Source organism: Zea mays, chromosome 6 (assembly GCF_902167145.1).
Source record: "Zea mays cultivar B73 chromosome 6, Zm-B73-REFERENCE-NAM-5.0, whole genome shotgun sequence".
NCBI lineage: Eukaryota > Viridiplantae > Streptophyta > Magnoliopsida > Poales > Poaceae > Zea > Zea mays.
Genome location: NC_050101.1, coordinates 168364494 through 168390149, shown reverse-complemented (window position 1 = coordinate 168390149; position 25656 = coordinate 168364494). Strand labels below are relative to the sequence as shown.

Here is a 25656-nt window from a genome sequence, read left to right as displayed (position 1 = left end):
GTTCCCTCCTGTACACGGTGGCGGCCGTGACACAAACACGGTTGTCACGGTCTCGCAAGACTCTCGCCCCACTCGGTACAATTACAACGACTCACACAAGAGCCGAGGGTTTGTGTGGTTTTACAAAACTCACTCAACTAACTAGGGTTCACCTAGAGCAAGCGCTAAAGCGGTCTAACTAACCTAAGCACTTCGCAAAGCACCTACGCTAATCACCGAGTGATTCTATTAAGCACTTGGGTGTTTGAGCTCTTGGAAATGTGCACTATATGCCTTGGTATGTTGCTTGGGCTCCCACACCTCCAAATGGCTGGTTGGGTGAAGTATATATAGGCCCCAACTCAAATATAGCCGTTGGAAAGCAGTTCTGCAGCTTTCTGCGGCGCATCGGACAGGTGCACCGGACTGTCCGGTGGTGCACCGGACATGCCACATGAACTAGCCGTTAAAAGTAGCCGTTGGAGCTTCCGAAGATGGCGCACCGGACATGGCGCACCGGACGGTCCGGTGTGTACTGGACAGCCCATGTTCTCTTGTCGTATTTTGGCCATAACTTTTAGCTCCGAACTCTGATTTTGATTTTCTTGTACTTTTTGGAAAGCTTATGAAATTCTCTACGTCCCAGAGTTGAAGCCATACCAGTTTGAGCAAATTTGGCACACCGGACAGTCCGGTGTGCACTGGACATCCCATATACAGCTGCAGTTTTTTCAGCAATTCTGACTTCGTATTGTGGGCATAACTTTTAGCTCCGAACTCCGATTTTGATGATCTTAGACTTTTTGGAAAGCTTATAAAACTGTCTACATCTTAGAGTTGAAGCCATGTCAGTTTGAGTAGATTTGATTTTGTGAAACACTTCCAATTCAGTCTGCCCTTCCTCTCAATTTTGTCAACTTCACTTTTGTTTTGTAGCTTTGTATCTCACTTCTACTTCTTGTTGTGTTGGACTCTTAGCATGTACAAAGTGTCTTCAATATGACTTTGTAATGTATTATATGGGTCTTATAATGTCTTCTTTGAGGTGTTGCATCCTCAGAGCCTCAGTCCAATCCACTTCGCATCCTGTGAACTACAACACACAAACACTTGGGAAATACATTAGTCCATAGGTTATGTTGATCATCAAACACCAAAATCTATTAAGCTAAATGGCCCGAGGTCCATTTTCCTTATAGCCGCTTTGCGTCGGGCGCCTCCTTGGACAGGCGTTCCAGGTCGGCGATGAGGGCCTCGGACTCGGCAAGAGCCTCGTCGTACTCCACGCACTCCACGTCGCATTCGTACGTGTGGCGGTACGTGGATCCGACGGTGATGATCCCATTCGGGCCCGGCATCTTGAGCTTGAGGTAGGTGTAGTTGGGGACGGCCATGAACTTGGCGTAGCATGGTCTTCCCAACACCGCATGGTAGGTTCCTCGGAACCCAACGACCTCAAAGGTGAGAGCTTCCTTTCGGAAGTTAGAGGGAGTTCCGAAGCAGACGGGTAAGTCGATCCGTCCGAGGGGTAGGATTCGCTTCCCAGGCGCGATCCCGTGGAAGGGTGCCACACCGGCCCGGACTTCGGACCGATCAACCCCTAAGAGTTCTAGGGTCTCGGCGTAGATGATGTTAAGGCTGCTGCCTCCGTCCATGAGGACCTTGGAGAGCCTAACATTGTCGATGATCGGATCGATGACGAGCGGGTACCTTCCCGGGCCTGGCACGAAGTCGGGGTGGTTGCCTTGGTCGAAGGTGATAGGCTTGTCGGACCAGTCTAGGTAGACTGGCGCCGCCACCTTCACCAAGCAGACTTCCCGGTGCTCCTACTTGCGGTGTCGAGCCGAGGCGTTCACCGCCTGCCCACCGTAGATCATGAAGCAGTTATGGACTTCCGGGAATCCCTCTTCCTTGCCGCCCTCCTTCTTTTCGTTGTCATGGCCCTTGCCATCCTCCGTCGGGGCCCGGTCTTATGGAAGTAGCGTCGGAGCATGACACATTCTTTGAGGGTGTGCTTGACGGGCCCCTGGTGATAGGGGCACGGCTCTTTTGAGCATCTTGTCGAACGCGCCAGCCCGCCCAGGAGGTTTCCGAGGGTTCCTGTGCTCGGCCGCAGCGACAAGATCCGCGTCTGCGGCGTCGCGCTTCGCTCGCGACTTGTTTTTAGCCTTCTTCTTCGTGCCCCGCTGGGCGGACGCCTCAGGGGCGTCTGTCTTCGGCTCCCCCTGAGGCTGCTTGTCCTTCCGGAAGATGGCTTCGACCGCCTCCTGACCCGAGGCGAACTTGGTGGCCACGACCATTAGTTCGCTCGCATGGGTGGGAGTCTTGCGCCCTAGTTTGCTCACCAAGTCTCGGTAAGTGGTGCCGGCAAGGAAAGCCCCGATGACATCTGAGTCGGTAACGTTGGGCAGCTCGGTGCGCTGCTTCGAAAACCGCCGGATGTACTCTCGGAGGGACTCCCTGGCTGCTGGCGGGAGCTTCGGAGGTCCCACGAGTTCCTAGGGCGCACGTACGTGCCTTGGAAGTTTCCCACGAAAGCTTTAACTAGATCGTCCCAGTCGGAGATCTGCGCAGGAGGCAGATGCTCTAGCCAGGCTCGGGCGGCGTCGGAGAGGAAAAGGGGTAGATTACGGATGATGAGGTTGTCATCATCCACCCCTCCCAACTGGCATGCCAGTCGGTAGTCCGCGAGTGTCAGCTCCGGCCTCGTCTCCCCCGAGTACTTGGTGATAGTAGTCGGGGCTCGGAAACGGGCAGGGAACGGTGCTCGTCGTATGGCCCGGCTGAAGACTCGCGGGCCAGGTGGTTCGGGCGAAGGACTGCGATCCTCCTCGCTATTGCAGTGTCCCCCGCGCCTAGGATGGTAGCCTCGGCGCACCTTCTCGTCGAGGCAGGCTCGATGGTCGAGATAGTGGTGCTCGTTGCCGAGGCATTCCCGAGCGACGGGCGCCTCGTCCCGTGTACGCTCGGGATGGACCGAGGCTTCCCTAATGCGCCGGGAGGACACCACGTGATGCTCCGAGGGGTCACCTCGCCTGCGGGAGGCAGAGCTCTCGGCTCGTCGAACCGCAGCGCCTTCTAGGAGATTCTTGAGTTCGCCCTGGATACACCGTCCCTCGGTGGTGGATGGCTCTGGCATGGCTCGGAGCAGCATCGCCGCTGCAGCTATGTCCTGGCCAGACCCGCTGACGGCCGGAGGCACCGCTGCCCTGGCATTGTCGACGATACGGTGCCAGATATTTTGGGCCCAATGACAGGCTTCTCCAGCGAGTGATTGGCCTGCCCACTCCTGTTCGATGTTCTGTCGGAGCTGTACAAGCCGGCCTGCTTCCCCGTTGACCCGGGCCTGCATCTCATGGATTTGCTCGAGCTGTATGTCCTGACCCCCCGCAGGGACTGGGACGACAGCTAGCTCCCGCGGGATGTCAACGCGAGATGCGGGCCTAGGGGGATCGTCAACCTCTAGCGTACCGAGGTGGTTGCCTTCGTTGTGATCTCCCAGATCGACGTGGAAACTTTCGCGACTTGGGCCGTAACCCTCATCGTCAAGGTCATGGTCATCGTCAGAACAACCGGAGAGGCAGTGGTCACATGCGGACATGAAGCCCCGCATGGCACCGGGGTCATTGAAAGCAGAGAAATCCCAACCAGAGTCGGGGTCGTCCTCTTCCTCAGAACCCGTCGGTCCAAAGGTTGAGACGGCTGTCAATCGGTCCCAGGTCGACCACATGTGGTACCCCGGAAGGTTTGGATACGCCTTTACGAAGGTGCTCACCATAGCGGGGTCACTAGGTGGATCGAAGTTGAACCGAAAAGGTATGGGATGGAAAACGGACGGTACCTCTTGGTCGTTGGACGGTGGTGAAGTCGCGTCAGGGGTGGAGCACACCGTCATCTCAGGTACGAGGGTAACGCCCAGTAGGTCCTTTGCGAGGGTGCTGGCGTCATCAGTCCGCTTGGGGCTGACACGTCGCGGGGAAGTGACACCCACCGTCGACTCAGGTGCGAGGGCAATGTCCGACATGTCCCGCGGGGGAGTGCTGGCGTCATCGACTCGCTCCGGTGCGACAGCTGACAAGGTGCCGCCTCCTGCGTGGCCATGGTTGCCCCGTCTCCGCCTCCTCCGACGAGGAGGGTGGCAGCGACGACCGGAGTGCTCATCTTCTGTCATGGGAGATGCAGTCGTAGAGCTCGCCGCCGCCGGGCGAGTCGAAGACCGTCGTTGTCGTCACGCCGCGGGGGGAGGAGTACCATGTCATAGCTGCCGTCGAGGGACATGAACTCGAGACCCCCAAAGTGGAGCACCGTCCCGGGCTGGAGAGGTTGCTGAAGACTCCCCATCTGGAACTCAACGGAAAGATGTTCGTTAACACGCAGCAGACCCCTAGCTGGCGCGCCAACTATCGGCGTTTCGACCCCGGAGGGGTCCCTGGACTGACGAGTAAATTGTCGCTGCGTGTTCCTGCCCAGATGGGTTGGCGCGGGATGGAACACAAGATGTGGGACAAGCCTTGTATTATCCTGCACCAGGGGTGCCGCTCGCAGTAGGGGTTACAAGCGCGTCGCGCGAGAGAGAGAGAGAGAGAGGGGGGGACACAGAGCTCGTCCGCCGCTTCCCTCGCGTGAACCCCCCTCAGGGTGGCCCTAGACTTCCCTTTTATAGAGGCAAGGAGAGAGTCCAGGTGTACAACGGGGGGCGTAGCTATGCGCTAACGTGTCAGGCAGTGGAGTGCCTAAGCCCTGTGTACATGCCAACGTGGCCGTTGGGGGAGAGCTTGGGCGCTGTACATGTGATGGCGTGGCCACCGGAGGAGCGCTTGAGTCCTGTAGGAGCACGGCTGGCAGCACGGCGAGGACCTTACTGACGTCTCCTTGCTGTCGTAAGGGGTTGAGAGCCACCGGCGTCATGGCGCACGCGGGACACCATCATTACCCATCGCCGGGGTAAGCCGGATGGGACGCCGGTCTTGTTCCTTGTAGCCTGAGCAGGCTAGGAATATGGAAATGATGCATCCCCTATCAGCGCGGTCAGTCCGAGCCCAGGGTCGGTCGAGACGGAGACTTCTCTTGAGGCCGAGACCGGTGTCGGGCGAGGACGCAATTCCTCCCGAGACCGGGGTCGAGGCCGAGTCCGAGGGTCGGGCGAGGCGAAGACCTCCTCCCGAGGCCGGAGCGTGAGGTCAGGCGAGGCAGAGCTTCCTGTTGCGCCCGAGGCTCGAACTCGGTGGTTGATCGTGACTTGTTGTCTGTCGCTGCCAGGGTGGCTGACACGGTAGTCGGAGCGGAGCGAGCGGCGCTGTTTTCCTGTCATATCAGACAGTAAAGAAGAGGGGCGAAGTGACTGCGGTCACTTCGGCCTGGCCGACTGAGGCGCGTGTGTTAGGATACGACGTCAGGCATCCCCTGCATTTAATGCGCCTGCGAAGCGGTCGGTTGGTGAGGCGGTATGGCCAAGGTTGCTTCACAACGAAGCCTGCCCGAGCCGGGCCTCAGGAGAGCGAGGGGGCGCCCGCTGTCTGAGGAGGCCCTCGGGCGAGGCGTGAACTTGTCTGGGACTACTGTTCCAACCCGAGGCTGGGCTCGGGTGAGATCGCGTCCTTCGAGTAGACGAAGTCTTGGCTTGAACCGTACCCGTCAGTTGGTCTGAGGGTGTTTACCAGCCATGATTAGGGCGTGAACTTGTCTGGGACCACTGTTCCAACCCGAGGCTGGGCTCGGGTGAGATCGCGTCCTTCGGGTAGACGAAGTCTTGGCTTGAACCGTACCCGTCAGTTGGTCTGAGGGTGTTTACCAACCATGATTAGGAGCGTTGGGGGTACCCCTAAATATGGTACCCGACAGCTCCTGAGGTACCCTAGGACATTTCCGAGACCGGCGGGAACGATTTGTAACAGAATCCCACCGGAGGGAGGCATCGAGCCCTCGGACCCTGTCGAAGGGGTCTGGGTCCGGCGAATCACCCGCAGGTACTTTTGGAGCGCGCCTCTGGGCCACCAGCCGACTCCTAACGAACGGGGCACGGGCGTCCACTCGGATCACCCGTTAGCAGCTCACTCGAAACACCATGTTCGGCACCCTCCGAGGGCAACATGGCGCTTCCCCCCTCCTTGCGGAAAGGCGACACAGGGGCGTATAATAAAAGTCGGGAAAGTCCTTGATCGTCCTCTCGCTCCATGCAGTGGCTTGGGGGCCGCTCTCGCACCCGGCTACGGCCAAAACTGTTGACAGCGTCAACAAACCAACTTGATAACTTGGAACCCGACCGTGCACCCGAGCTACTGCCGGGCCGCATGAGGGAACGATCAAACCGGCCGAAGCACCACGAAAAGCATTCAGACCTCAGAGGCCTCGGGGGCTACACCCGGCGGGTGCGCTCGCGCGCACCCACCAGAACAAGGCAAAAACCGAGAAAGGCCGGTCCCCTCACCGAAAACACGGCAAAAGCCTCCAAGCGAGTACCATCACTCCCTTCGAGGCTCGGGGGCTACTGTCGGGTACCATAATTAGGGGTACCCCCAACGCTCCTAATCATGGCTGGTAAACACCCTCAGAGCAACTGACGGGTGCGGTTGAAGCCAAGACTTCGTCTAACCCGAGGGACACGATCTCATCCGAGCCCAGCCTTGGGTTGGAATAGTAGTCCCAGACGAGTTCACGCCTCGCCCGAGGGCCTCCTCAGGCAGCGGGCGCCCCCTCGGCTCTCCCGAGGCCCAACTCGAGCAGGCTTCGTTGTGAAGCAACCTTGGCCAGACCGCCTCACCAACCGACCGCTTCACAGGCGCATTAAATGCAGGGGATGCCTGACGCCGTATCCTGACACACGCGCCTCAGACGGGCAGGCCGAAGTGACCACAGTCACTTCGCCCCTCTTCTTTACTGTCTGATATGACAGGAAAACAGCGCCGCTCGCTCCGCTCCGACTGCCGTGTCAGCCACCCCGGCAACGACTGACAACAAGTCACGATCAACCACTGAGTTCAGCCTCGGGCGCAACAGGAAGCTCCGCCTCGCCCGACCTCATGCTCCGGCCTCGGGCGCAACAGGAAGCTCCGCCTCGCCCGACCTCATGCTCCGGCCTCGGGAGGAGGTCTCCGCCTCGCTCGACCCCCGGACTCGGCCTCGACCCCGGTCTCGGGAGGAATCGCGTCCTCGCCCGACCACGGCCTCAGCCTCAAGAGAAGTCTCCGCCTCGACCGACCCTGGGCTCGGACTGACCGCGCTAATAGGGGATGCATCATTTCTCTATTCCTAGCCTGCTCAGGCTACAAGGAACAAGACCGGCGTCCCATCTGGCTTACCCCGACGACGGGTAATGATGGTGCCCCGCGTGCACCATGACGCCGGTGGCTCTCAGCCCCTTACGACAGCAAGGAGACGTCAGCAGGATCCTCGCCGCGCTGACAGCTGTGCTCCTACAAGACTCAGGCGCTCCTCCGACGGCCACGCCATCACATGTACAGGGCCCAAGCTCTCCACCAACGGCCACGTTGGCATGTACACAGGGCTTAGGCACTCCACTGCCGGACACGTTAGCGCATAGCTACACCCCCTGTTATATGTCTGGACTCTCTCCTTGCCTCTATAAAAGGGAGGTCCAGGGCCACCCTGAGGGGGGTTCGCGCGAGGGAAGCGGCGGACGAGCTCTGTGTCCCTCTCTCTCTCACGCGACACGCTTGTAACCCCTACTGCGAGCGGCACCCCTGGTGCAGGATAATACAAGGCTTGTCCCACCTCTTTGTTCCATCCCGCACCAACTCATCTGGGCAGGGACACACAGCGATTTCACTGGTCGGTCCAAGGGACCCCTGGGTCCGAGACGCCGACAATATGGAAGTAAATTTAACCTAACATGCATGTGGTTGGTTTATGTATGACAGTTTAGTTGTTACTATTTATATATTTAGGTTAGTATTTACTTAGTAATTACTAATAAAAGTTTGACAAACTTAATTAAAAGCTAATGCTTAGCCTCAGACTTTTCCTTAGTAAGCATATTTTTCTCTATACACTTGCTGAGCTCACACCATAAATGAGCCCACCCTTGCGAAATTTGTTATTCAGAATGGAATCAGCAGGAGAAGAGTTCTCGACTGTCATCGCTCCCGTGGCTCGTGATCGGGATTGTGGTCCTCAACATCGCCGGCGCTGTCGTTTAGTTGTATTATTTAGTTAATTTTTGTAAATACATTTTACTATTATAATAAATTTTGTGACACTGATTTCTATACACTGAGTTATTATACGTGTGAAATTTAATCTTAACATATATATAAGATACATCTGGATTTGGTATTAAACCCAGGTTTGACATAACATGAAAAGATTAGAGATGAGAAAGAAGAAAAACAATAAACTGGCATCTTCATAAATAATGAAATGTGAATATTCTTTTAAAGTTGTCCATCTTTATACTCCGTCCGTCCCATAAACCTTACCGTTCTAGCATTACATGTGAGAAAACAAGCCAACTCAGAGAATGCAACAATACCCAATTAAATGCAATGATTCTTGTGCACACAACATTACTGCCACTGCTTTATTACACTTTTTTTTTGTCTAGAATCAGATGCTAGGATTTTTTTTAGACTCACACACATCAAAACGACGAGCTTTATGGAACAAATGCTTCGAGGACGACAACTTTTTCGGGACGGAGGGAGTGGCAGGTAAAAATAGAAATGATCTGGTTTGAGTTTTATATTAAATAAAAGAGCTTTTGATCTAAAACAGTAGTTGATTTTTTTATCTCTTTCGTTGACTTTTGCCTTTCATAATACAAAAACAGGTTCGAAAGCCGAAAAAGAGTCAAATGCTCAGGCTCCCGACCGGCCTATAAGCGAGTCTTGCCGGCCCACGCCCACAAGGGAGGCCCAGCAAAACCAACCCTAGTCGCCGTGTGAACGGACCGAGCGCGCCGCCAGCCCTCCTGTTCCGAAGTTGCCCGAGTCCGCCGCTCCACTCCTCCGTGATTCCATCCATCGGTCTGACCCGCTAGGTGCTAGTGCCGGCAGCCCGCCACTCCTCCGCTCGCCCGGGTCCTGACGCTCTCATCCACTGCAGTCGCCGGCACCGCTTGCAGCCGCAGCCGCCGGAAGCTTGTTGTAGCTCGCTAGCTAAACGGTCAGAGCCGAGCTGGCTCCGTACCCACGCAGCCACGCTTACTCCGATCCTCCAAAATCGCGGCGCCACTAATCTAAAGCCCTAAACCCATGACGCAGCCGCCGCACCACCTCCCTCTCCATCGCCAGTACCCCAGCCTCGCCTCCGTCGCCTATGGGGCGACAGCCTAAGCCGCCCGCGTCCCCATCCCCACCGCCGTGCCCGCCCTCGGACTCGGACCCGGACCCAGGCAGCGGCTTCGACCCCATCGAGGAGTGGCTCGTGGACTTCGACCCGGCCATGTCGAGCGAGCTAGAGGCAAAGGGCCCCGAACTCGCTGAGCAAGCGGCGGCGGTTCCGCTTACGCTGGAGACGGCGGCGCAAAAGAGCTTCGAGCTCGAGTTTGGTGTGAAGGACCAGAAGGTCGAGGTGGTGAGCAGCGAATTGGACGGGCTGCTTGCCCCGGATCAGCTTCTGGTGTCTGGGATCGGCGATTTGGCCGTGAGAGAGGATATTCCAGAGGAAGCGGTTGCTATGAAGATGGCTGCCACACCGCCTGCAGCTGCTGATACTGATATGAATACCACTGTATCCGTTGAAGTGGAATCGGAAGGTGGCAAAGAAGGGCAGGAGGCACCGGCCGCACCTGCTGATGCTGAGATGATGAATACCATGGTGTCCGTGGAAGTGGAAGCTCAAGGTGGCAAGGAAGGGCAGGAGAGCAGCGATGAAGAGTCGGAATCAGAGAGTAGCGAGGATGATGACGAGCTGTCATCCAGCGAGGATTCCTCAAGCAGCGAGGACGAGAAAGAGCAGGGGGTCAACAAGGATGAGGAATCAAGTGAAGCCTCAAGCAGCGAAGAGGAAGGGCTGGAAGTTAGGAGGCATGGTGGTAAGGCTGATAACCTGCAGAGCCTCCTCGAGGAAGGCGAGTTGATGATGGGGAGCGATGTGGAGAATGAGGAACAAAAGGGAGGCACCAAGTCCAAATATGAAGCAGAGGTATTTGAGTTGCAGTATCCTATGAGTTGCGTCTTCTTTTGATACTTATTAGGTTTGGTTTTCTTGCTACGATACTGTGTTAATCATTTGTGAATGGGTTGTCACTATGATTCTAGATAGTGCAATTACATTTAAACAAGTTTTATTATGCAGTTAATTTTCAAGAATAGCCTATTGTTTGAATCCAAATTAAGGTTATGCTTATGATGTTAAATTGGTTCTAACAGATACTCTTATTTTTTTGCTACCAGGATCTACAAAACGACATAAGCAGTTTTCAACGTTCTTATTTATTTGCTTACATTTGTATTTGTATGCATCTTCTAATGTCGATATACACCACAGGTTCTTCCACCAGTCCCAAAAATTGAAATACAGTTGGAACCACATCATCAGACTCTTCCAGTAGGGACTATTTCAGCTGTAAGTCTTATATTTCCTGCGCAGGTCCCTTTTGTGATACTTTAATATTTGTTTTTCATATTCCATGCAAGAAAAGTTGGTGTTATCCTTATATTTATGTGTATTTAGACTATCTGCTTATTTCATCTCATGGTGTCATTGTTTGAAGATAAAACTGGTTCACTTCATAGTTCATACATTTAAGGTGTGTTTGGTTTGAGGAACCACCCCATTCATAGATGAAGTGGTGCATCATGAGTTCATCTGTTCATCCCATTAATTTTGGTGGAATCAACCCATTCGTTATGCCTATACTAATTATTAGCTTTTGTGGGATGATTAGTGATGGATTAAACTACTCTATTCCGGACATCAAACAAATAGTGAGGAGAAGATTAGGGAGGTTTTCCCCAAACCAAACACCCCCCATATAGTTGCTAAAAGCAGCGGGACTTTTTTGTGGAAGGTAATGTGTTGGATCTTTTGTAGCATTTCGGACCTTCTTAGGAAATTGTTATTACCTAAAATTAATGAAATTTAGCTGCTTGAATTGGTTGATAACTAGACCTGCTTTTGATCCCTGGGGGCACCCAGAAAGGCAGAACTTGTAGAATATACTGAAACCCTCCAGTCTCCTGACTGTTTAGAGACTCAGATGAAATTTACTGAATGTCACATTTTCTTCCTTTTATAAGGGAAACTGTGTGTGCAATATATTTAGTGCTATCAGAAGCTTAAAGGTACCTGAGGTGTGGTAGTTGTTTTTACTTGTTCTGCAGCTGTTAGCGTTTTTGGGTATAAAATACTTCTCAATTGTGGTGTTTTGGATTGTTCTCATATAATGGCCGATCTAGTCATACCGTACAATGTTTGAGTTCATATCCTGACTATTTTCCTGTCTGCTATCTATCCAGATAATGGGTGAAAGAGTAATTGTTGAAGGTTCAGTCCAACACAACCCCCTGAATGAGGGTTCAATTCTCTGGATAACAGAAAGTAGGATGCCGCTTGGTATAGTTGATGAGTTGTTTGGACCTGTTAAGAACCCGTACTACCTTGTGCGGTACAACTCTGAGGAAGAGGTACCTGCTGGGATCAGTGCAGGAACCGATGTCTGTTTTGTAGCGGAGTTTGCAGACCACATCCTGAATATGAAGGAGCTCTATGCAAAAGGCTATGATGAATCTGATTCTGTAGACAAAGATGCAGAAGATTTACCTGATTTCTCTGATGATGAAAAGGAGGCTGAGTACAAACGGTCATTACGTCAAGCAAAAAGGCAGACTGATAGACAGCACGAGCCTATGAAGACTTCTTGTTACATGAAGGGATCACAGCCTAGAGGTAGCGGAATACGGAAGCCCATGCCGCCAAGGAACCTGGATACATCAACACGAGGTCACCAGCCACAACCTCATTTTCGCCGCTCAGATATGGCTCCTGCAGGTACTGAAAATACAGCACGTTCATTGGGTCCTCAAAATGCACCTATGATTGCTCCAACAATGTTGCAGCCTGGCCCAATGAACCCTGCTGTGCCACCACCTGTTCCTCTTGCAAATCAGATGGGTGGCTGCTTCATGAACCTGGCACAGCAGCAGCTCTTACCGCAGCAGCCTAATATGGTTTGGCCTGGTGGATTTCCACAGCCTCCTCTTCCCAACATGGGGGTAGATGGAGCTGCACTCGCCGCCAACATCATGCAGAACCTCCTCGCAGGAGCCAGCCAATTCCAGCATCAGTTTCAGAACCTGAACTTCAGTGGCGCAGGAGCCAACCAGTTCCCGCAGCAGTTTCAGAACCAGAACTTCAGTGGCGGCACAGGAGCCAACCAGTTCCCGCAGCAGTTTCAGAACCAGAACTTGAGTGGCCCAGGGACCAACCAATTCCAGCAGCAGTTTCCGAACCAGAACTTCAGTGGCTTCCCAAACCAAATGCCCATGCCCTTTCTTCAGACCATGCACCAGACCGGAATGCCTGCAAATCCAATGCCGTTCGGTGGCAGACCACCAGCGAACCCTCCATCTGGTCCAGCGTCTATTGCCCCTATGGGGCAAGGCAACTTTGGTCAGCCTCCAAATCCACAAGGATTTACGATTCCGGCGCCACCCGGTGAAGATGGGAAACAAGGCTCGCCTCCGCAGTTCAGTTCCAGGCAGTTTCATCAAGGGAGCTCGTCATCCTTTGGCCGGGGAAGGACGCAGCACCGCGGTGGCCGGCATTCCTATGGCAGAGGTGGCAGAGGCGGCCGGCACCCCAGATAGGTATCTGGAGCGTTGCCCCCGGTGTAGATTCAGTATGAGTGTTCCAGTCATAATCGAGACACTAAAGATTATGTAATACCAGAAGTATGTTTCTTGTAATGTTGCTTGCTGAGTGGATTGGACATCCCGTCGAATGACAGCGTGTTGTAATACACTTCCTGCGCCCAGTATGCGTATCTCTGGCTCCATGTCACCATGATCTAGTGGAAAGAGGATAATTTTTCTTCTCATGCAAAGGAAATTGGAGTGCAAAGAAACTCTTCTATTTATAATGGTGTGACAGGTTATTGTCGTGCTATCGTAGTGCGTTTTTTTTGTGGTGGTGGCATTGCACATAATTATTCTGTTTTTTTTAAATACTGGATTATTTCTAGAGAAGGAATAATAAAATTCAGTTTCAAAAGGTAATCTAAAATATGGAGTTGACGAGCTGCATTCCCGACTGGTTAATCTGGTTAAACGGCGTATCTGAAAACTTAGTTTTCTATTGTGGATAGCACAGTAAAATAGAAGGTATCTCTACCAGCTTATTCATCCTTATATTTAAACTCTAGTATATGATCAGTGTAATCTATAGCACCAGGCCACCAGCAGGAGGTGCATGACGCTGCAGCAGAACAGATGGCGCGTTCCGTCCACTGCGTCCTTTTTCAGTGATCAAGGAGATATACCAGACTTGAACCCACTGCTTTAGTAGAAAGAGTTCAACTCGATTTACATATGTATCGCTTGCCATACACACAAAAATACCAATGGATAATATCTGTGAGTGATCGAGGAGACACAACAGGCTTGAGACGTAGGAGCGAAGAACTTCTCTAGAGAAGCATTGTAAACACAGGTTAAAAAGCACGGCTTAGCAGCCCTAGAAAACAGGTTTTGGCGAAACAAAAATACCAATGGATTCTTGTCAAAGAGAAGACCGTATGCTGCTTGGCATATATGTAACCCGTTATGGGCTCTGTGCTCTACTACGTTTTCAAACCGACGAAGAGTCAGTCACTGGATACAGAAAGAGAACAAACAGAAGCCGAGCAAGGTACACACAAAAAAAGCTAAAGAGTTTTTTTTTAAAAAAAAAAGGGGCGCCGTTGCCGGGGATCGAACCCGGGTCACCCGCGTGACAGGCGGGAATACTCACCACTATACTACAACGACCTGGTTGTATTATCAGATATTCAATGTTAAATTAACGATAATCTTGGTAGAGAACTGGAAATCGAAGAAGAAAACCTAACCATGGTTCTCAGACCATCGTTCGAGAACCAGACCAGCCAGGTGCACGCGATCGGCCGATGACAAGGACCTCAGCGGCCGCACACAGTTCAAACGGTCAAAACCTTAGGCAACGAATACGCCCAATTACTTGAACCAGATAAAAGATGGCGGTAGCAAAAACACATTGACCAACACATATACTACACACAGCAACGTGGTGATACAAAAGCCGCGTCCAGGTAGCAGTACCAAATTCTCTGCTGACATACATACAGCTCTCAGTTACAGTCACAACGCTACTACGCTCAAGCCTCCTTCGCGTGGATGCTCGCAGGGGTACCTGAGCCAAAACCTACCATCTGGGGCAGATGTACAGAGTAGCACGTAGCGAGCGTGAGAGACGAGCAGCTGAACGCCACGAAGAGCTTGAACCACACGGACGAGAACAGGGTCAGGTACGCGAGCAGGCCCGTGACGGCGACCACGGCCGCGAAGTTCGCGAGGCACTCGGCCGTCGACAGGTCCCCCTCGGCGGTCCCTTCGTCGGGGAAGTGGCCCAGCGCGGAGAAGCCGGACAGCAGCTCGTCCTTGAGCCTGAACCGCTCCACCAGCCAGCCAGCCACCCCGTCTTCGGACGCCGGTATGTCGGAGACCTGGATGCTGCTGATGTGGATGTGGACTTCCGAAGGACCCACGCCGTAGACGTTGTCCAGAAATGTCGGCGGCCGGTGTTTGTAGGCGATCGTGATGTCGTACACTGCGTGCATTGATCAACAGGGCACAGGGCGCGGGTCATGCGACCGAGAGACCAGAGCTTTTTTGCACACCCAAAATATTGCAAGAGTATTAAGACGGCCGGGTGCATCCATGAATACATGGAACCGAATAAGAATCGGAACCTAAGGCGCGAATCCGCAGAGCAAAAAGTTGAAACTATCGAGAGTAAGCTAAAGAGGTCGAGTTCCTAAAGAATATCAATATATCATAGTGTTATACAAGTTTTTTTCAGTTCACAACTTTGAATGGTGCCCAATGTATCAGCCTATGCTTCAGGCCTCCTGTTAATTATTAGTTGCATGGAAATTTAGTTTCACCTCCTTAAAAAAAAGGATAGACCTAATGCCGGAAGCTCCCGTATGAGTGGGGTTTAGGAAAGTGATAAACCAAGACAAGCCTTCTCCCGCAAATGCGGAGAGGCTGCTTCGAACTTCGAAAACGTGACCTGCTAACTCAGTGAAATAGCTCTCACCACTACACCTAGCATGCATTTGGAATGTTATTTGGCAGCTACCGTTAAGGGCCATTACAGAGGTTATGCAAAAACAACCATGCAGTCCACTCAATAATGATTTCAACAAGTCCGCAGAGTCCATTGTAAAGTGTAAGACTTCATGACATGGCTGCCACAAATGGTAGTCTGCAATGCTGCGATAAAGAAGAGAATATTTCAGAAGAACAGTGTGAACACTAACCAGCATCTATGGTACTCCTCAGCACTTGCAAACAGCAATTGAAACCCTTTGTCTTGGGAAGGAGTACGTTTTTCAGAACAGGCAAACCATGCTCTGCTGCATATTCTTGACTTTTGATACACTTCTTCTCACTGAGATATTAACATTAGGACTAGTTAGAATACAGATAGATAAAAGGACAGTTGAAGCATAGAAGCCAAAAAGAAAAATATTGGAGGTGAATGATTCAAATTATTGTTCCAGATGCCTGGAGCGCAAATCCAAATCATGTCAGTGATCTAGGCAAGCATGTGGGAAGAAAGATTGGAAAGAGATCTTACGTATAATCAGTGCCTTCTGGGAAAACTGCCAGCCAAAGGGGATCCTTTGGGTTCTTAAATTCAGAAAGCCTGCTTCGGATTATTGCTTCATCAATCTCCCACTTTCTCTCTACCGGAATAAACTCAATAATGTGAAATGCCCAGTTGAAAACAGGTAACTTCATCAAACTTTTCTTAAGGATATACTTGATGCACTGCAAGCGGCCTTTCCTCAATGCAAAATCCCATAAGTACATCCAGTCAACCTCGGTCCTGTGGTTAGCAAATAACAGAACACGCTCTTTTGCTGGCACACTTTCACCAGAGAAAACAAACCTGGTCTTGTTAATCTTCTCAAACAAAAAAGGCCACATGGCTAACCACATCCCAAACAGGAAGCATGTAGACTTTCTGCTGTAATGCACACTGAACAACCTCACAAGGAAAGTAGTAACAGGGGACAGGTATACCATCATCATAAATGCTGTTAATATCATAATCACCAAACACAATACTCCACGGCATCTTCTCATGAAACTCAGTGGAAGGTGACTTGGTCCCATTTCAACAATGGAAGGATCAATGATTTGCACTTGATTCCACTTTCCTACATGATGCCCTTGGGAACTAGTTGAATTGGAACACTCCATTTTATATGGCTATAATGAAAATCTTGTCCGCCCACTCCCCAGTCCCCACTAAGTACTTCACACCTATGGCACCAGCAGAATCATCTGAACTGCACACATGATGGGAGAAGTAAGAACTGCACAGTGTTATTAGAGGTTCACTGTAAATATTGCTGTATTAGCACAACTAGAAAGAAAATGTCTCTAATGTTTGGTGCTAAAACCTACCTTTGATAGGAAATTAGGGAAACAGACTATAATCAGGAGTCCAGGTTTATTGCAAGTCTGAGTCTCTAGAGACATGCATAATGCAAGAATTGTTTTCTTAAGTAAATAAATGCGCTAAGAGCAACTCCAAAAGAACACTAAAAATTTGTTTGCTAAAACGTCTTATTGGGGCTGATGAAAAAATATTCTCGCTAAAAACAATTTAAATCCACATCAGACTGCTAATAACCAATCCCTAATAATTTTGAAACAGATTCCGTGGGTCATGGCTTGCCTATTTCGGCCAACTCGTTTGCGTCATGGGCTCGTATGTGCTGCAGGTCGGTAGTCATCGTTGTTCATAGCTCCTGTGCATCGCTGGTCATCCCTACTAAACAAAACTGAAATTGACCACAAGCTGGCACTGACTGAAACTAACACTAACTGAAAACCAAATGGTCAATTTCAGAAAATATACACTGAAATTAACCACAAGCTGACACTGACTAAATTGAAGTAACCTGAAGTATTCATATCAAATCCCAGGTACTATGCACAAACTGAACAATGTATTGCAATTTGGTAAACATTATGAGTGAGCTTCAGTTCTCAAGGCACAAGTTTCAATTCTGAAAGCGCCATAATGAATTAATGAGCGAGCTGCCATGTATGGATGGATAATAATAAGAACTATGTAAATTCAGCACAAGGTCACATAGACTAAGCAAGAGGGTGGCGAAATTAAAATTGTCACATTCTTATCTAACCAACTGAACTAAATAGACTAACCAACTAAACTTCATATATAGACTTAGGCTGAGAGATATGAAGCTGAGAAGGAAAAGTTCATCAAGACAACGGTTGCATTTAGGAAGCAGTAATAATTTAGTTGCTAGTAAACTCCAGTAATTGACATTGATAGCAAACTCCAAAAATCTATAACGCTCATTATGCATAATCTCTGTGCATAGAGATAGAATGACCAATTACTACCAAGTGCACAAGTAAAGTAACATATGTGGTAAAATTTTAGATGGATTTACCTTGTCTAATGAATCGGACATGAATGGATCTGCGAAACATAAACCTCCGTGTTTGGAGACTGACACAAAGCATCAGCGATGCTAATCATGGATTCCTCCTGCGACCCCAATCAGACACAAACACAAGTAGCCACGTTCCTACCCTAAACACCCAGTTTCATGCCTTTTTAGCCGCTAGCTTGAAGGATGAACAGAAGGCCACGTCGCTGCATCCGAAGGGGAATGAAAATGGATTTGCGATGGCTCTTGCGCGTCCTGGCACTGATGGGCGGAGAGGTCCTTGCAAGGCGCCTCCACCGTCACAGTCTATTTCTCCATCTCCGGCCATCTGCATATGAGAAACTTTGCCTCCGATGGATTCCACTGGCGCTTTCGGAGCAGCGCCGCAACCAGGCTTCATCTCCCTCCGTCGACGCCGCCTCCGCCTCCTCCACCGCTGTTGTACCCTCTCCCGTCTCCTCTACCGCTGCCGCTGAAACCTCCCGTGGCCACTGACGGTTCGTGCCTTCCAAAACCAACGATACTGGGTGCGAGCAAACTATTGTGTACCAAACAACTGGGTGCGCGTGCGCTCGGGCGATTGGGGAGGATTCGGCGACGCCAATATATGCGGGAGAGGGACGGGCGGATTCGGGATGCGAATGTTTTGGGGAGAGGATGAAGATATTGTTGGACGTCTCAATAAGGTGTTTTTCACCAATAAATGTTTTTAGTGTTATTTTAAGGTTTCTCTTGGAGTTGCTCTAAAGCCTACCAGAATCCAATACAATGCCATCTTAACAATTGCTACGACAAATTTACATTAAGACTTGACCAATTCACGCTTTGGAGTTAGATCTCCATTTTACCTCCCTGTTTTTATGCACATCGACCAGTGGCAACAAATATAGATAAATGAAGAGTTATTTTCCATTTATGAGCACCAATCTGACTGACATGGGAAGAAAAAAAGATGGTACAAAAGCACGCTCCAACTGTGGCTGTAAGCTACTATGTCAAAGGGGCCATTCATAGGCTCATAACACTCAACAAAAAAAGGTTGACAGCAGCCTGGCATTGCGTGATATAGCAGAGAATCAGCACATACTTTCAAGACAGCATCCCAGCGAGTAAATCCAAAAAGGGCACCCATGCGACGATGGTAACACTTGACCAGCAGCACACCCAGTAAAGGAAATGGGAATACACATGTACAACCGATAATCAAAATCGAAGTTAGTAAGAATAATGCACGTATCCACTTGCAGTTAGATCAGGCCTGGTTACAGATAGCTAAACAGTAGCTTAGATAAGGCTTTGGGTGCTGCTCGGTTTCTGCACAGCAGGAAGGGAAGAGAAAGAGCGAGCAAACCTGCTGTTAGGTGCTCGTTGCCGGAGAAGGGCCCGACTAAGACCAGGGCATCTGGCGTAGGGCGGCGGTAGCCTAGTCGTCGCTCTGATAGATCGAAAGAGACCACGCGGTGAGAAAATAGCCCCGCCGGGAGGTGTTTGTCCGGGCCCGGGGGAGAGCGTGTCTCTGACGCGGCGGGCGGCGGGCGGCGGCGAGCCTCTGGCCACGGATTCCGACGGATTGGGATGTCGGTTTCGCGGTGGGTTGTCTCACTTGTCTGCGGGCTCTCACTCTGTGTCTCAGGTCGGTGGAGGGGAAAGCGAGAACAGTGGAGTGGAATGGAGTCCGCGTCCCCATCTGCGCTCTCCTCCAGGAGGGTTAATCGTGGTCCATGGTGGATGGGTGGACGACTGGACGTAAACTTCTGGGTCTCACTCACGTCACGTCGTCAAACTCAGTCCATGCCAATTTTGGGTTTTGAGTTTTAAAAATCGACCCAGATAGCAACAGGTCACATTCGAGTTCAAGATGCATGAAACAATCATGACAAGACTAGACGACAAACAAAGAGACAAATATTAGTTGACAACCTTTCTTGAGGGGAAAAACGTCTATCCCTCACTTTGCTCAAACGTTTTCAGTGTATCATCGCACGTAAAAAGATCTCCTCCCTCCATCTGACAGCCAGACCCTTACAATTATATATATAATATTACTAGATAGATCGTTGAAAGATAATTAAACGTATTTAAAGATATATATGGTACTATTATATTTTATAAAATTAATTATATTTTTAGAAGTTTCGGCCGGTAAAAAAAATATCTCTTAGAGTACCTCCACCATCGTGACCTATAAAAATACCTTATAATTTAACAATGAGTAATGCACTAACAAAACAATCTACTACAACAGTAAAGCCTCAATTTTAGATTACAGGGCATCCCACTACAGTGTAGTATATTTGAGGCACTTGAGATGGTGTCCTATAGTTTTTTTGACCAAATTCTATAAAATGATGCACGGTTGGAGTAGTTTTTTCTACGTAAAGGCTCATGTTTCAATTTAAGCCACTGGTTTGAGGCATTGTTGGAGATGCTCTTATCTCATTTATGCACACTATCTCTCTAACAATAGACGCTAAAACGTTCGGTACGCTCCCCAACACCTCCAACAAAGATATGTAAAAGCATTTCCAATACGGTGACTTAAAATAATGCTCCAAATTAAATACTACATCATTTAAAATGTTTAGGGCACTAAAACAAATTGTGCTCTAACAGTTAGTTAAGCACTAAATCATATATTTTATGAAGTAAATTATATTATTAGTAAAGAAAATGATGAGAATAGTGTAGAATAAATGATAGGGTACTGGTACGAGGTGTAGTATTTTGGATCACTCATAGTGTGCTCTATATTTTTATAAAAAAATAAAATAGAACATTTTTATGTGTTGATCCCTATATTTTAAGTTAGGGCACTGATTTAAGGGGGTCGTTGGATATGCTAAGTGTTCACTAAAATATAGTGTAGCTGAGATATCCGTTAAATCTGGTGTCTCTCTGTTCGTTCGCTATCCTCTCACACGAGACACAAGGAACACCAAGGAAGGCGACACCATGAATGCAAGGGATGAGCTTCGACGACGAATCGTCGTAGAGGACCTTGGCGGTCATAGCCCCTACCTTCGCGGCTGCGCGCTTATGTTTGGTCCTCGTGGTCGTGCGTGAAGCAGCGCACCGCACGAAAGACACCTCTCCCACCGAGGTTCTGGTGTTGAGCCAAATGACGGTACCCTTATCCTCAGATCTCTTGTTCCTCTCGTCGACGCCAAGGCACTGGCGACCTTGTGGACTATTACTAGAGCTTCCTCCTTGTCGTCTGTGCCCCGCTTGTGCTTGTCTCCCTTCACTACACCAAAATAAGCAACTTCCGAGAGGCAAATAACTTCCTACGGTTTCTTTTCAAAACCGTAGGAAATTAATAATTTCCGAGCGGCGACTAGTGCCTCTCGAAAGTTAAGTTAACTTCCGACGGCCGGCCAAGAGCCTCTCGGAAGTTAAGTTAACTTCTGACGGCCTCTCGGAAGTTAAGTTAACTTCCGACGGCTGGTCTGTCGCCTCTCGGAAGTTATGTATTCAGACGTTGATCGATCGGGGTAGGCCTTAACTTTCGACGGTTTTGCACAGGGCCTCTCGGAAGTTATCAATTTTAGGCTAACGGCGCGCGCCCGTCTCTGTCTGTCTCTCATTTTGCAGCGCCCGCTACGCCGTCTCCACCGCCGCCTGCTCGCCGGAACGTGCCGCCGCGCTCCACCGCCGCCTGCTCGCCCCGCGCGCCCGCCTGCTCGCCGCGCGCCCGCCTGCTCGGCCGACGCCCGCCTGCTCGGCCCCCCGCCGCCCGGTCGCCGCGCGCCCTCTTGCTCGGCCGCGCGCCCGCTTGCTCGGCCGCGCGCCCGCCTGCTCTCCGCGCGCCCGCCTGCTCGCCGCGCGCCCGACTGCTCGCTCCACCGACGCTCGCTCACCGCGCGCCCGCCTGCTCGGCCGGCGCCCGCTCGCTCCACCGCCGCCTGCTCGTCCGCCGGCGTGCCCGTCTGCTCGGCCGCCTCCCCGCCGCCGGGTGCTCAGCCGCCCCACATCCCGTCGTCTCCGTTCCGCCCCGCCCGCTACTCGCCCGGCCCGGCTCCGCCAGTCACCGTCGTCGCTTCAGGTAACTACTTCCGAGTATTTATATTATATTTTTTATATTAAATATGCTAACTTCCGAGAGTTAACTGTTTTTAAACCGTAGAAAGTTATGTTAATACAGTTAATTAACTTAATAAGCTAGGTGGTGCATGTAATTGAATTATGTTAGTCTCTTGTTTGTTGTGTGTTAGTAATATTTTTGCAAAATTGTCGTAGTGTTGTGAAACCTATGTGTCGCCCATTCCGGATAGGCACGAGTCACATGATATATACACATATGACTCGTATTGGTCCGAAATTGTCCCTTTTTGGACAGTCTGTTAGTGGATGATAGAGCTATGGATTTATGACGATGACGGGTCCGAACGAGATTTTGGTGACATAACCCTGTTGTTCTCTATTGCACCATTTATGGGCATGCAAATGGAGAACAACGAGATTATGCTGCTGAAATTTCGTTCGGACTCGTTGCTCGTCATAAATCGTTGCTCTATCGGTCACTCATGGGTGGATTTAGGAACTATCTTTTCCTATAGATGTAGTGACACGATCGATATGCGTTTAGTATCGGAAAAAAATTATGAATCATGTGTTCTACTATTTTAGAATCAAATATGGTGGGCGAGGACCGTCGATGGATGTATGAAGGTTGGCGTATGAATGATCCCTCAGCAGATTGGATAAGAAAGACAGAGGATTTTATTGATCGTGCTTTTGCTATATCAAGAACCGGCACGGATGTGTGTTGTCCATGTAGTATGTGTCGGATTTGTAGATGTCAAGACAAGAGAACTCTGTCGGGGCACCTTTGCAAATATGGCTACATGCCTGACTATGAAGTATGGGTGTATCACGGCGAGGACTTTCCCCGTGAAAATTCGCCGGAAGCCAACAACACTGACGACGTGGAGTACGATAGAATGGACGAGATGCTTGAAGATTTAAGGGAGGATCCTGATTTGGTCTTTCCACCAAATCATGAGGAGACGCCTCCTCCAGAGGTTAAAAAGTTCTTCGACCTCCTTAAGGCTGCAGAAGAGCCATTGCACGAACACACAACAGTTTCAGTCCTCGCTTTCGTGACTCGACTTATGGCTATCAAGTCCAAGTTCGTGTTCTCGAACAATTGTTACAACGAGCTCTTGAACTTAATCAGTGAAGTGTTTCCACCAAATCACAAGATGCCGAAAGACGTGTATCAGTGCAGGAAACTGCTCTCTGGTCTAGGTATGGACTATCAGAAAATCGATGTCTGTCCAGATAATTGTATGCTGTTCTGGAAGGATCATGAGAATGATAGTAAGTGTCTAAAGTGTGGCAAGTCGAGATATGTAGAGGTTAAAAACGATGATGGTGAAATGGTCACATCAACTGTAGCCCAAAAGCAACTTCGTTATATGCCTCTTGCGCCTCATGTTAAGCGTTTGTTTCTTTCGAGGAACACAGCTAGGCACATGAGATGGCATAAAGAACGTGAACGAGGGGACACTCATGTGATGATGCACCCGTCTGACAGTGATGTGTGGAAGGCTCTAGATAACTTTGATTCAGAATTTGCTAGTGAAGCGAGAAATATTCGAATTGGGTTGGCAACAGATGGTTTCACACCTTTCAATACGAACGCATCATCATATTCTTGTTGGCCTGTATTTGAAGGGATGAAAACGGTCGGAAACGGTATTTTTTCGGTAATCAGTTTTTAGTCGTTTTTCGAATAAATAGGATATAGAATATACAATACAAATTTGTTTTCTTGTTTTTAACATTCAGCTTGTTAAGATTCATAAAAGGTAAACCTCAAATTCATCCTATATTTTCTCAAATAATAGATATAAACTTCGGTATGGATTCGGAAATAAATTCGGTAATTTTTTCAACTTTTTGTGTTGTAGGGAGCAAATAATACATAAAACAATGTATGTAATATTTTATTCATATTTGTACTAATATGCTCGATAACATAAGAAAAGATCAACATCAAATTTTATACATATCTATTTTAAAATATTAAATTTGTCCTAACAGTTCGGATTACCACTTTCATCCCTGTTATTCCATACAACCTTCCACCTCATCTGTGCATGAAATATGATTACATGTTTCTTTCCCTAATTATTCCTGGTCCAGACCATCCTGGGAAAGGGCTGAATCGTGGAACCGAGTCGTATCACAAGTATGGATGTGATGATCACTTTCGTTTGGCAAAACGAATGGTAAGTACAGGAAACTAGCAGTGGTGTAGTTTTGTTGATTGTGTATGAGTTGATGTCATTTCTGATTATAATGTTTGTCAAATGTACGTACAGGAAGCTAGCAGTGGTGTAGTGCCCAGTGATGTTCAAATATACCTGAAGGGTCACAGAGGACCAGATCCTGCAAATCCAGATGTGTTGTGTAGCCAAAAGGCAACAGATTGTCTGGTGAGTGTTTTGAAATGCTTGGTAGATTTTGTTCATATGAATTTATGTATGTGCCCAGTGATGTAAGATTGCATTGTTCTTTTGTATGGAGGCTGCATATGCTGAGGCGATGTCTAGTCAACACGGATCATATTACGACTGGAGGACCTCACCTATTGATCCTCAGGTTGTGTATGCAAGTAGTGGAAAACCCCATGGAAGGTGTGGACTCTACATACCTTATCTTATTTCATCGGTTTAAGTACAATAGATTATTTTTGAATCTGTTGTGATGTTACTTGTTTGAAGGTACTCGATTTTCGATAACATCATCGACTCGAGCTAGGTGACGGTTCAGAGGGGAGGTTCGTCGAGGTCTGCTGCTCGTAGCTCCCGTCGCTCTACTCAGGATATTGCAGAAGTTGAGCAACTACGAGAAGAGCTTAGGCAACATCAGGAGCGGCAAAGGGTTCAGGAGGAATACTTGAGGCAACATGCTGCTCAACAAGAATACTATGCTACTCATTTTCAACAACAGCAAGCACTGATACAAGTAAGTTCAAAAAGATCATTCATTTTAAGTTATGTATTGATTTAAAACACTGACATTAATGTGTTCGGAAATTTGGTAGCAACTAGCACAAGCCCAAGGGATACAGTTTCCGATGGCCCCCCACCTCCACCTTCCATACATTTTCCTTGGCCTTCACCTCCACCTCCACCTACCGAACATCAGGTATGCAAATTTATCATAATTTACTTGTTACATTACGATGTAACTCCGTGAATGTCATTTGTATAGGTATATGAGACTCCTCCAGCTACCTTGCCGACGCAGCAACAAGATGATGGGTTAGACTTTGTCAATACGCTCTTCGCGAGTGGAGGTAGCGAGCATCACTCTTCGATATTTCCTGATGTTGATCGACAGCAGTGGGCTTCCATTCGATGTGTTTTGTGAGACTTCAAACTTGTGTCTTGTGAGACTTGTGAATTCTTATGTCGAAGTGGATTTGACTTGTGAGACTTGTGTCTTGTGAGACTTGTGAATTCTTATGTTATTATTATGTATGTGAGATGTTATATGTGATATGTTGTGTATTGTGGCTGTTATATATATTTGTTATGTATGCAATGTGTTGAATTGCCAAAAACAAATTGTATATTTAGTGCTGGTCAATTTAACTTCCGAGAGGAATAGAAAACTCTCGGAAGTTAATGGTTAACTTCCGAGAGGCCGTCGGAAGTTATTCCGCGGACGACGTTAGCCCGTGCTGGACGGCGTCAGCACTTAACTTCCGAGAGGGAAACGCCCTCTCGGAAGTTTCTTTAACTTCCGAGAGTCCGTCGGAAGTTAGCCTAACTTCCGACCAATTTGTTCCGACGGGCTAACTTCCGACGGTTTCGGCTAACTTCCGACGGTGTGTATAACTTCCGAGAGTTTTGCGCTAACTTCCTACGGTTTAGGCCCTAGGAAGTTAAGCATTTTGGTGTAGTGCTTGTCCTCCTCATGCGACGCTTACCGCTCGTGGCGGCGTTGGATCAGAACGAGGTACTGTTTAGTTTCACTTATAAATCGATTCTAGGTGAAAATAAGCAAGAATTCCACCATACATCTAAATT

At 49.4% G+C, this 25656-nt stretch overlaps 2 protein-coding genes and 1 non-coding gene across 8 annotated transcripts; 1 reads left to right on the top strand and 2 right to left on the bottom strand.

The window, feature by feature from the left end:
- Positions 1 to 8902: 8902 nt before the first annotated feature.
- On the top strand, positions 8903 to 12996 carry LOC100279480 (uncharacterized). Its single transcript, NM_001152482.2, has 3 exons — positions 8903 to 10080; positions 10426 to 10503; positions 11397 to 12996. The coding sequence occupies exons 1-3, from the start codon at positions 9253 to 9255 to the stop codon at positions 12744 to 12746; spliced, it is 2256 nt and encodes a 751-aa protein (NP_001145954.2). The 5' UTR covers positions 8903 to 9252; the 3' UTR covers positions 12747 to 12996.
- An 836-nt stretch (positions 12997 to 13832) lies between these two features.
- On the bottom strand, positions 13833 to 13904 carry TRNAD-GUC (transfer RNA aspartic acid (anticodon GUC)). Its single transcript has one exon. It is a non-coding gene; the product is annotated as a tRNA-Asp (tRNA).
- Positions 13905 to 14099: 195 nt separating this feature from the next.
- LOC100285585 (1-acyl-sn-glycerol-3-phosphate acyltransferase 4) lies at positions 14100 to 19403 on the bottom strand. Of its 6 annotated transcripts, none has more exons than XM_023300294.2 (5): positions 18966 to 19403; positions 18702 to 18761; positions 15757 to 16474; positions 15437 to 15567; positions 14100 to 14721 (listed from the first exon to the last, which is right to left on the bottom strand). In XM_023300294.2, the coding sequence occupies exons 3-5, from the start codon at positions 16383 to 16385 to the stop codon at positions 14270 to 14272; spliced, it is 1212 nt and encodes a 403-aa protein (XP_023156062.1). In that variant the 5' UTR covers positions 16386 to 16474; positions 18702 to 18761; positions 18966 to 19403; the 3' UTR covers positions 14100 to 14269. The 6 variants fall into 6 exon arrangements, with proteins under 6 accessions (XP_023156062.1, XP_023156065.1, XP_035815538.1 ...); XM_023300297.2 differs by lacking the exon at positions 18702 to 18761 and adding an exon at positions 16867 to 16959; XM_035959645.1 differs by lacking the exons at positions 18702 to 18761; positions 18966 to 19403 and adding exons at positions 16867 to 16959; positions 17615 to 18695.
- Positions 19404 to 25656: the final 6253 nt, after the last annotated feature.

Coding starts and splice junctions, on each gene's coding strand:
- LOC100279480 (NM_001152482.2), top strand. CDS start 9,253: ATGGGGCGACAGCCTAAGCCGCCCGCGTCCCCATCCCCACCGCCGTGC. Junction 10,081..10,425: donor AGTCCAAATATGAAGCAGAG/GTATTTGAGTTG, acceptor TATACACCACAG/GTTCTTCCACCAGTCCCAAA. Junction 10,504..11,396: donor CAGTAGGGACTATTTCAGCT/GTAAGTCTTATA, acceptor CTATCTATCCAG/ATAATGGGTGAAAGAGTAAT.
- LOC100285585 (XM_023300294.2), bottom strand. CDS start 16,385: ATGGAGTGTTCCAATTCAACTAGTTCCCAAGGGCATCATGTAGGAAAG. Junction 15,568..15,756: donor CCAGAAGGCACTGATTATAC/GTAAGATCTCTT, acceptor TTAATATCTCAG/TGAGAAGAAGTGTATCAAAA. Junction 14,722..15,436: donor GAGGAGTACCATAGATGCTG/GTTAGTGTTCAC, acceptor CAATGCACGCAG/TGTACGACATCACGATCGCC.